The following is a 12,134-nucleotide window of genomic DNA, read 5'->3' as shown; positions in this document are numbered from 1 at the left end:
AGCATTAGCCCAATCCAGTGGAGGCCAAAACCTTATTATCTAAATAGCAATGCTTTAACACATACACAGAGCAGGACATTGACACCGTTTGTTACATATTCAATTTGTTTTACTGTAACCAAGGGATTGCTTGAGTCAAATTTAAGCTTTGAAATTAATTTCTCAAAAGTATTTTCACTGTTGGCATTTTCCTTCATTGTGTTTCAATTCAATAGCTACTCACTTGAATAAAAAGGGCACACAAATATCATAGTTTCTGCGAGTTAAGGTTCCACGACTTCGGATGTGTCTTACCAGGTTTGATGCAGACGCCTCAGCGAAGGACAGTCCTCTGGGCATGATGACGATGTGATCTTGCTCTTTACTGACTCGCGCCTGAGACAAAGAAAAAGTCAAAACAATGATGAGTATAATTATTTAATTGATTGAAATCTGACTTTTATGACTGTACATTTGAAAAAAATAATTCTATCCAACATTTCAGAGCTCCTGTGTTTTTTAAACTTGTTTAAATGACTTAATATGCACATTCGTTTAAAAAAACCTTTACAACACAAACAAACCTCATAAAAAAAAAACTGTCCAATTCACAAAGAGCAGCACTAAAGGGCGAGTCTTCAGAGAGTTGCTGGTTAAACAAGCGCATTTGTGAGGGGTGTCAAACTCATACTTTTTTTCATGCAGTGACAGGATGTAATTACAATTTCCTCTCTCTTAATAGTTTGTTTGAGGTTTAGATGGAAGTGGCATTCTGGCAACCTTCCTTTCACCCCCTTGACCAACGCATTGCCCTGATGCAAAGTATTATACATCGCTAAATTGGGTAATTGCACTAAGCAGCATTAAGTATCTCCTGTAATATCATTAAAGCAAGATATTCTGTAAATAATATGTAGGGAAGGTAACGGCCCGTCCACACAGCGGCGTGCGTTAAAAGCTTCACCATTCACTTCGAATGGGGTGATGTCACTTTTGAAGCCTCGGCAGAAGCGTCAGACAATCGAATCATATGCCAGTACAAGCTCTAGCCAATCAAACCGCTGCTTGTGTGTCAGGGGCGGGAGATTCATGTGATTGGTTATTGGTCGAGTTTCAGACACGCCCGCCGGCAAGCTTCAACGCACGCCGCTGTGTGGCCGGCCTGTAAATGTCCATTCTCTGTGATTTGACCCCTACGATTTTGAATAGTCGTACTGGTGGTGCAGCTACTCACTGTGAGGTAGGAGTTGGAGAAGTGCGCCCAGCTGAACAGGTCCACCAGTCTGTAGAGGCTGGCCAGCTTGCAGCGCGCCAGCTTCTCGCCTTTCACCATCGTGGTGGATTCAACTCCGTACATGTCGTTGATAGGAATGACCATCCCCAGACCTAAACAAGGTGGATAGGAAAATGTGTTAAAGAAAATGATCTAGGAGTAGTAAAATACATACACTTTTATCATATCATCCTTTACAGCCCTAAAGACATCTGTCTTTTTATGTAATGATGTTTCTGACACACCCGGATCCACATGAAACTGAGGTGACGTATTTAATGCTGCAACATTTATACTTTGTTTACTACACACTCATTATGGGAATATCTTAAAAAAGGGCGGAACTGTATTCCTATATTACATTTAAAATGTAATTCGGCATTCGTTGTGCATTCCAGTGCTGTGATTGAAAGCAGACTTCACATATGGACTCCTAGATCAAAACTCAGAGAAGTATGTGCAGCCTTTCCGGAGTCTGGGGTTGGGTTGTCTTGGTGTATTTATGCCCTAAAGCACGCAAAGCGAATGTTTGAAAATGGATCTCCTCTCTTTGATTCCAATGCTGTGCTTTAAGTGCAAAGTGCTGGCACACTGGGCAACTGTGGCATGGTGAGCTAAATGGTCTACGTGCCACAGCGCTCAGTAAATTAGAACTTACTGAGAGGAGAGGCGTTGAAGCCGGCCACAGAGCTGGCCATGAAGAAGTCAGCGATCTGTCTGAGGGCCAGCAGGCCGGCGGGGTTGTTCCCTTTCCGCTGCTGCTCCTGTATCAGACCCTCCAACTCCTCCTTGAAGGCCTGCGAGACAAGACAAGCGAGAAGGAGTTTAGAAAGGAAATAATGTGACACTGAGACGACACAAACCAAACTCTCTGACCTAAATGCTGGCTTTGTGGATTAATATTCATTTCATAATCTACATGTTAATGGCAACATGCTTACATCTACTCTTTGTATCCTAAATATGAAAATCAAGCCTTTGAGAATTTAGAGTTACAAGATTGGACCCCTCAATCAGGCACTATGTAGCTCAAAAGTTCAATTTCAATAGTTGTTATCATGTTTATTGAACTGTGATGACAACTACTGAAAAAAAGACAGGGAGGGATGATGTTGACACAGAATCGGAGGGAGAAGCGATTAGTAGTGATGGAGGGATGGAAGAGTAAAAAGAAGTGGGAACATTCAGAGGGACAGGAGGAGAAGGAATAAACACACGGACGTGTTAATCACAGATTAGACTTGCTGCTCGATGTCAATTGGAATTTTACTCAAAGCACTTCATGAAGCTCAACAGGATAGGCTGTCTATCCAACAAGCTGAGTCAGGATTGGTTGTCTGGCTAGCTCGGGGTCCGCGTTGTGATTGGCTGCCTGACCGGGACAGAGTGTGTGTTTGTGTGTGTGGTTAATCCGTCCAGACCACAGTCATATGTTGAATCTACAGACACAACAAAGTATATGCTTACACTCTCCTACACTGAACACAAATATAAATGCAACACTTTTGTTTTTGCTCCCATTTTTCATGAGATGAACTCAAAGATCTAAAACATTTTCTATATACACAAAATAACCATTTCTCTCAAATATTGTTCACAAATCTGAAAAGATCTGTGATAGTGAGCACTTCTCCTTTGCCGAGATAATCCATCCCACCTCACAGGTGTGGCATATCAAGATGCTGATTAGACAGCATGATTATTGCACAGGTGTGCCTTAGGCTGGCCACAATAAAAGGCCACTCTAAAATGTTCAGTTTTATCACACAGCACAATGCCACAGATGTCGCAAGTTTTGAGGGAGCGTGCAATTGGCATGCTGACAGCAGGAATGTCCACCAGAGCTGTTGCCCGTGAATTGAATGTTCATTTCTCTACCATAAGCCGTCTCCAAAGGCGTTTCAGAGAATTTGGCAGTACATCCAACCGGCCTCACAACCGCAGACCACGTGTAACCACACCAGCCCAGGACCTCCACATCCAGCATGTTCACCTCCAAGATCGTCTGAGACCAGCCACTCGGACAGCTGCTGCAACAATCGGTTTGCATAACCAAAGAATTTCTGCACAAACTGTCAGAAACCGTCTCAGGGAAGCTCATCTGCATGCTCGTCGTCCTCACCGGGGTCTCGACCTGACTCCGGTTCGTCATCGTAACCGACTTGAGTGGGCAAATGCTCACATTCGATGGCGTCTGGCACGTTGGAGAGGTGTTCTCTTCACGGATGAATCCCGGTTTTCACTGTTCAGGGCAGATGGCAGACAGCGTGTGTGGCGTCGTGTGGGTGAGCGGTTTTCTGATGTCAATGTTGTGAATCGAGTGGCCCATGGTGGTGGTGGGGTTATGGTATGGGCAGGCGTATGTTATGGACGACGAACACAGGTGCATTTTATTGATGGCATTGTGAATGCACAGAGATACCGTGACGAGATCCTGAGGCCCATTGTTGTGCAATTCATCCACGACCATCACCTCATGTTGCAGCATGATAATGCACGGCCCCATGTTGCAAGGATCTGTACACAATTCCTGGAGGCTGAAAACATCCCAGTTCTTGCATGGCCAGCATACTCACCGGACATGTCACCCATTGAGCATGTTTGGGATGCTCTGGATCGGCGTATACGACAGCGTGTTCCAGTTCCTGCCAATATCCAGCAACTTCTCACAGCCATTGAAGAGGAGTGGACCAACATTCCACAGGCCACAATCAACAACCTGATCAACTCTATGCGAAGGAGATGTGTTGCACTGCGTGAGGCAAATGGTGGTCACACCAGATACTGACTGGTTTTCGGACCCCCCCAGACCCCCCCGATAAAGCAAAACTGCACGTTTCAGAGTGGCCTTTTATTGTGGCCAGCCTAAGGCACACCTGTGCAATAATCATGCTGTCTAATCAGCATCTTGATATGCCACACCTGTGAGGTGGCATGGATTATCTCGGCAAAGGAGAAGTGCTCACTATCACAGATTTTTTCAGATTTGTGAACAATATTTGAGAGAAATGGTTATTTTGTGTATATAGAAAATGTTCTAGATCTTTGAGTTCATCTCATGAAAAATGGGAGCAAAAACAAAAGTGTTGCATTTATATTTTTGTTCAGTGTATGTAAGACCAGATACACTCACAGCTGGCTGCGTTATATCAAATCAAAGTGCTGCATCATTTCATGCTTTCATTTCCCATGAAAGAGAATGTTTCTTATCATGAAACAGCTCATGAATAAAACGTTTTAAAGAGAAATCACAAGACTTCTCAGTCTAGACTCTACAGGAAGTGTCAGTTTAAACTACTGTAGATGATGCAAAAGGCTATGCAACTGTGTAACAGCAGACATTATAAAAAGTACTAGCTGTTTAGCGGCTCATAATCTTAATTAGGCTGTTAACCTCTCAGGGGGCGCTCACCTTTCCCCACAGCTCATTTGATTACAGCTGTGTGAGTCCAGAGGCACATGGTTAGGGTTAACCAATTGGGTTTGAAGACATGTTTTAAGTCTGAAAATGGACTAAGAGGTTTCAGACCAATTGTTATTTGCAATTTGGCCGTGATGATGTCAGGCAACCTACCCATTTGATCGGGTCTTAAATGGACTGCACTTCATGAAGTTACCTAAGAATTTCTGATCCACTTTTGACTTGTGATGCGAATTTAGTGGCAGATCATCACTGCCTTCAGAGTGAAAATAGTCCATAACAATATTTCCATGCCTTGACTCCAACTGCAGGGCAACGTCCAATATTCATGCCTTTATTTCACCTCAGTGTTCATGCAACAGTCAACACATTCCCAATAGATCTGTTCAATAAAACATCTCTGCCCCCTCTGCATCCCCTCAAGTCGCCCCATGTCCATTAGTGTTGGAGTGGAGGCCTTTGGTCAGATGCCCGTGTGGGGGTGTTTTGTTCAAAGTGGAGCAACTCCCTGAATCAGGACGAATACAGTCCCAGAGCACCGCTGACTCTGAACCCAGGCCAGACATTCCTTAGTCCCTGGTGGCAAGGTTGCTGTGACAACCGGTCTGTTGCGGATGTCTGACAGTGGTGGGTCATGTTTTTTAGTTTTCAGTTGTTTTTCTGGGCATTTCTGTTTCAAAGACTGTTGTGCTGTGGCATTGACATTGGAGCTGCAGCGCTGAAGACACAGTTTATTGGAACCAGAGCAGAGAAACCTGAGCCTCTGGCAGAAAATGTGTTCCTTATTCGACTAAAAAGATGTTTGTTTTGGGCCTGTGCAGAAAGATTATCACTAGCGTTACACTGTTTGCTATGTGAGAGCTTAGAGTGAACCTAAACAATCCTGGTGGGTCATAAAACAACAAATTAGCAAAAATATGCTAAAAAACATCCTCAGAATCACCATTGTTTTTCACATACGGTACGGATCAACCAAAGTGAAACTTTCAACACAACAAGCCTGCAGTGTTTTTATGAAACATATTAAAAAGCATATGAGCACACACTTTCAGAAACGCACACACACAAGCAGACATCTGCTCTACAAATTGTGTGTTCCCAATAAGATTATGACAGCAGGGATTTGATTCCCATCATCTAAACAGATTAATCCGGGGGCCTAAAGTGGATCGTATCATTATTATTTCGGCAAAACCCCCACATCTGCAGCAACAGAAATAACATCACACGACAAGTGTTTTTTTAGCTGCTATAACGGCTCGACTCTGATGAGAATTTTACTTTAACCCAAAGACAGGACATCAGGTGAACCTTTATAATAATATCATTGCAGTGACAGCACATTTGCCTGATTACATTAACTGACAGGCAACCAAGCTAAGCAAGGCCATGTGATCAAATCAGAGACATTAGGAAACGTTTCTGCAAAACAAAAGCATATATTTCAGTGGTTTTAAATGAAGTTGCAGGTTTGAGTTTGGCCGGTGATCATGGCAAAGCCTGAGATAGAGACACTAGTAAAACGGGGCTAGTTATTCAAAGTAAAACAATATACATTTGGACGTTCCCTGATGTAAAGTTGGGAGTTTATTGGTTCTTGCTGAGAAATATTTCCTTCCACAGGGATGGATGAGCTGACAGGATTCATGCCTAGCTGAAGGACATTACGTCAGGGCAGATGCTTCCTGGAAAGAGTTTACTATGTGCTGGACGTTACAGTAAGTAAGAATACAATTACACATTCTCCAAAGAGAATTTCTTGGAAATTGTACTAGAACTGGACGTTTTTATACTTCCAAGGGCATGTGTCACGTGACCTACAGAGAAGTTTCCTTTTGTCTTGCTCAGTTATTGCTGCAGATACAGGTGACACTTGTACGTCATCCTGTGGGAAAGGAAGACAGAACTTTGAATCTCTTTGTTGAAGCAAGGCTGGTCCTGTATGTGTGGGCGTGTACTGATCAAAGAAGTGATGGTTTCAGCACACACAAATGTATCCTCATGTTAAATTAAACTACTGTGGTTGGATGTGACTCACCACAGCTCAGTTTGAGTCGTTGCACAGCAAACCAACGCTTGAGAACGTGTACAGGAAGCTTTTATTGGACAGTCTCAACTATCGGTCACAACCTGCGTGCTGTGGCTGCGACCATGGACAGCAGAGTTGCTGCCGTAGAACGCCAGTTGGAGCCGAGTCATGGTGGAGGACTGGCTGTACCAAGTGACGCTGAAATTACCTGTGGGAGCGCTCAGGGTGATGGCCAGGATGGTGCGGTGTCGGTGAAGGATGCGAGCCCCCCCGGCTCTTCTACTGATGTACATCCCAACTGTGTTGACCCGCTCGCTGCGTCAGGGACCGTGAGTGCCTGTGTGAGCCCTGGAGGAACTGCGGTAAATTCGCAGGTATGGAGTCAAGTTGTGAAACAGGGCCGAGGTCGGAGGAATAGGGCCGAGGTCCAGTCTGCCTTATCTAAACAGCTTGTTGGGAAACCTGAACGGAGGATGCCTAAGCCTATTGTTGGCACTGCTGCACAAGGGAATATAAAAGTGATCCGTACGAAGTTGGTGAGTGTTTTTGCTACCAAATTCTCGCCAGACCTTGACGCTGAGACACTGTCCGAATATCTAACTGAACAACTCGGCCGTGATGTTAACTGTCACCGTATTGACACTGCGAGCAGCAGATATAGCTCGTTTAAAGTGTGTGCTGAGTGCAATGAAGTTGCGGAGATGTTTAACCCAGAACTCTGGCCTGAAGGCTCAGTTGTGAGGCGATACTATGAACCACGTAAAGCGGAGGTGATAGGGGCTAGCAGAGCTAGACCTTTTGCTGGTGCGAGGGTACTGAATGGGGCTACGGCTGAGCTGCTTAGCTAAACGTTATGCGGGTTGGATCATTTAACTGTCGCGGGCTGCGCCTGGGCAACAGCGCTGCTGATAGGATCCGACGTGTAGTGGTGGACAACTTGCTACAAAAATGTGACATTTTATGCTTGCAAGAAACTTTCTTACCTAAGCAGGACTTGGGAAAGTTGAACTCTCTTAATGACAATTTTCACGGGGCTGGTGAGTCCACTACGGACCTATCTCTGGGAATAGTGAGAGGAAGGATAGCCGGGGGCGTGGCTATCCTGTGGCACAAAAAGCTGGACGCTGTCATTAATGTCATCAGGCTTGAAGTTGACTGGTGTATTGCTGTACAGATCAAAATGTATAACAAGGAGTTTAGCATTCTCAATGTATATACACCATATGAGTCACAGCATAATGAAGATGAATACCTGAACAGACTTGCTTTTATACATTCTTTTATTGTTGATAATCATTCCTCCAGTGTTTATGTAGTGGGTGATATGAATGCTGACATATCAGACAAAAGGTCCTTGTTTGCTAAGCATATGCTACAGTTTTGTGATGATAACAATCTTATATTATCAATCCAAATACTTCTGCCTACAGATAGCTATTCATATATAAGCAAGGCCTGGCATACAACTTCATGGCTTGACCATTGCATAAGCACTGCTAATGCCCATGACATTGTAAGATCAATTGAGATTGTGTATGAGGCATCAATGTCAGATCACATTCCTTTTATAATGTCACTAGATTGTGATAGTCTCCCTGAGATGTCTCAGGAGGCTAAACATGCCTGTACCACTAAAGTGGACTGGTCCAAGCTCACAAATGAGGATAGGCTATTGTACTATGGGAGAACTGATGTCCTATTAAGTGATGTATATCTACCCAAAGTGGCAACTCTGTGTGTTGATGTGGGTTGTAATGAAAGCTCTCACCGTGAAGACCTCTGTAACATGTATGATTGTATTGTGGGAGCTGTGTGGGAGGCCAGTATACCGTGCTGTACCTACTCTAGGAAGAGACACAACGTCAAGCCAGGGTGGAATAAACATGTGGCTGATCAATACGCTGAAGCCAAGAATGCTTTTGGGGCCTGGGTCCAGGCAGGAAGGCCCAGAGAGGGGCCTGTCCTGGATCTCAAAAAGCGTACACATGCTAGATATAAATATGCTGTTCGTTATGTCAACAAACACACAGAAACATTGAGAGCGGACTCGATGGCTGAAAAGCTCCTTCATAATGATGTGACTGGCTTCTGGAAGGAGGTGAGAGCTCTGAACAGGGCCAGTACGTCATTACCGTGTACCATAGAGGGAGTATCTGGAGCCGATAACATAGCCTAGTTGTGGAGGCAACATTACTCTACTATACTTAATTGTGTTAAAAGTGACCCCTACAAAGTTGGTAGTGTTGTGAAAAGTGACACAGTGGGAATCACAGCTGGAGAGGTTTATCGAGCAATTGAGCAGCTAGCTGATAACAAAGCATGCGGCTCTGACCGAATCACTGCAGAGCACCTTAAACTGGCAAGCCCGAAGGTTGCAGTTCTTCTTGCCATTTGTTTTACCGGCCTCATGACTCATGGTATGTTGCCAGACTCCATGTTGACGGTTACCTTGGTCCCTGTCATTAAGGACAAAGCAGGCAAGGTAGGGAGCTTGGATAACTATAGACCAATTGCTCTGGCCAGTGTGTTATCCAAAGTCCTGGAAAGAATTTTGTTGGATAGACTATGTTCTTATTTATGTACCTCAGATAACCAGTTTGGCTTCAAGGCTAAGCATGGTACTGAGCTATGCATCTATGCTTTGAAGGAAATGGTAGAAACATATAGAAGACAGAATTCCACTGTTCTGATTGGTTTCATTGATGCCTCTAAGGCTTTTGACCGAGTTAACCATCATAAACTGTTTTTAAAATTGAGACAAAGAGGTGTGCCCAACAGTATAATTAGGATCCTGGCTTATTGGTATGCCAACCAGAGCATGCGGATCAAATGGGGGAATGCAGTCTCGGCGCCATTTGGTGTTGGTAATGGAGTCCGCCAGGGGGGGCTCCTCTCACCATGCCTTTTTAATATCTATATGAATGATCTATCAGATGATTTAAGTGTCTGTAAAACAGGGTGTGTGATTGGTAATGTGATTGTAAACCATCTTATGTATGCCGATGATCTGGCAATTGTTTCTCCTAGCAGTGCTGGTTTTCAACAGTTGCTAAATGTTTGTTCTGATTACGGAGTCAAATTTGACGTTAAATATAATGCTAAGAAGAGCGCTGTAATGATCTGTAGAGCAAAAGGGGATAAGAACCTTTGTTTTCCAACATTCTATCTGTCAGGACAGATGCTGTCTGTTTGCTGTAACACGAAGTATCTGGGACACATCATCACAGATGAAATGGCTGATGATGATGATGACATGTATAGACAGCGGCGTGTCTTATATATACAAGCCAACATGTCGGCTAGAAAATTGTCTTGGTGTTCAGATAAGGTTAAGGTGAACCTCTTTAGAGCTTATTGCACTCCTCTCTATACTGCCCCCTTGTGGGTCAAGTATAAGAAGGCGAGCCTCCGGAAGCTCCAGGTTGCATATAATGACTGTTTGCGTATACTGCTTAGAAAACCAAGGTGGTGCAGTGCAAGTGAAATGTTCTGTAATGCACGAGTCAACACGTTCCATGCTCTTTTGAGAGGTCTGATGTACAAATTCATCTGTCGATTGAATGTTTCTCATAACTCTGTCATTATGCTGCTTTCAAATCCGTGTCTCAGTGCTGTACGATACCAGTCACCTCTGTGGAAACATTGGTATGGCTGCCTTTTTTTAGTTTGTATTTGAGTGTTGTATGTTTTGTAATAATGGACCAAGAGTCTCTTTAAATAAAGATGATGATGATGATGATATCAGTTACTGTTTTGGGTCATTTACGGTAGCAGCTTAGTAATACTTTTCACTCCTACAAAATGCATCATAGTTCACCTGAAAGATCATAGTGACCTGCATATTTTCAGGTCTCAAATTGCATTATTGTCAACTGGCAGAATAAACTAAATGTAAGGAGTAACCTCAGAGTCTAATAAACATATTGTATCTGCCATGAAATACATGCAAAGATAGATATAAGGCACACTAACATTGTCTTCAAAGCTTTTAGACACACACACAAGGTGAAGCCTGTCATTTCAGACATAACCTCCCCAGTTATGTCAGCACAAAGGAGTTATGTGAAGCCGCCAACGTGACAGGGTTACAAAGTAAGAGAGTGCCTGCCTGTATGCTTGCCAATGCTATTGATTTCCCCCCACCTAACCTTAGAGTGTGCGTCAGTGAAATGGGTCCCCCTCTCCAGCTGCATCGGCTCCCTACTGTATAAAATCAAAGCTCTTTTTCCTGAGGGATGAACTTGTTCACCCCGGCAGAAATTGCGGCAACATTTAAGTAGAGGGGATAATTAACACAAATCACATTTGTGAAATTGGCGATACAATGTACCGATATATAAAAGATGACACTGTTTTTATGTGTGGATTCATCTAAAGTCAATTCATGACATTAGAGATGCACCAATCCAACTGTTTTTCTCCCAGGTACATCAACTTGGTATAATGGCTGATACCATGCACCATTTGAATAGGACTGCTCTTTTTTACTTCACTGAACTTAATTGTATGGTTTTTTTATGGCAAGCAGGGGATTGCTGTTGCACTAAAAACAAGATCAATGGCTGGTCGTGACTCAACAAGTGTGACTGACAGCAGAAACAAGGAAGTTGTATTTAATGGGGATTTGTTACGTCACGGGCGATACAGGCGAGTGTTATCACTGATACCAATCTGGCATTTGGATCAACACATTTGAAAATAGTTTCATTAAGCAAAAACTACATTTGTTATACCTAATAATATAATATATAAAACATCTATATCAGATTTTGAATTAAAAAAAACGTGATTCCGGTTGCCAGATGAGGAAACTCATAGAAAGCTTACCACGAAGCTCCAGAGGGATGTTTGACCTTCCCTTTTGAGGTTGCACATGAGCTAAAGTGGACTTAGAAACATTTCAATATGTTACCCTCTAATCCTGAGAGCATTGCCCAACTGCTGGAGGTGTTGCTAAGTTCAGCACCCAAGTCATGTCGTGAAATGCCAAAACTGAAACACAGCCGTCGAGACATGGAGAGGAGAGGTGAGGCGGTGGTTTTAAAAAGAGTCTCTGGAGTCAGTTCAACCACTAATGTTCTATCAAGTGAGACTTTGAGGACTTGAAAAGGAAAGGGGAAACGTAATGGAGCGCAACCGTGACATTTACCTCACATGAGGGGGTTCTCGGCGGGACCCGCCAGAGCACCATCAATACCCACTTGTTTTCTGGAAAGTGAGGGGGAAGAGTAGGAAATGTTGCACTTCCTCCGAAAACCACCAGACTGGTGCAAATGAGGCTGCGTAAATGTACCACTTGGCCTCAGTAAGTGATTTCTGTGGCTGATGTACAAACTGTGCCACAAGAAGTGCAGAAGAGAGGAACAACCAACAGCAAGGGACAAAGCAAGATGAGCAGAGATGCAGAAAATAGACGCAGCATAACTCAAATT

The 12,134-nt window shown here is 43.6% G+C and overlaps 1 protein-coding gene across 6 annotated transcripts in view; it reads right to left on the bottom strand.

Annotated features, from left to right (window-relative positions):
* The window catches only part of add3a (adducin 3 (gamma) a), a 133,046-nt gene that overhangs the window by 29,584 nt on the left and 91,328 nt on the right, over nucleotides 1-12,134 (bottom strand). For all 6 annotated transcript variants that reach the window (XM_034110759.2, XM_034110690.2, XM_034110544.1 and 3 more), the window contains 3 exons: nucleotides 1,911-2,049; nucleotides 1,214-1,365; nucleotides 295-375 (listed from right to left, as the gene is read on the bottom strand). In XM_034110759.2, coding sequence (XP_033966650.1) covers nucleotides 295-375; nucleotides 1,214-1,365; nucleotides 1,911-2,049 — 372 coding nt within the window. The remainder of the gene's footprint in view (nucleotides 1-294; nucleotides 376-1,213; nucleotides 1,366-1,910; nucleotides 2,050-12,134) is intronic.

Source organism: Pseudochaenichthys georgianus, chromosome 1 (genome assembly GCF_902827115.2).
Source record: "Pseudochaenichthys georgianus chromosome 1, fPseGeo1.2, whole genome shotgun sequence".
Classification (NCBI taxonomy): Eukaryota; Metazoa; Chordata; class Actinopteri; order Perciformes; family Channichthyidae; genus Pseudochaenichthys; species Pseudochaenichthys georgianus.
The sequence above is the reverse complement of the archived record's forward strand: the minus strand, read 5'-3'. Positions and strand labels throughout refer to the sequence as shown.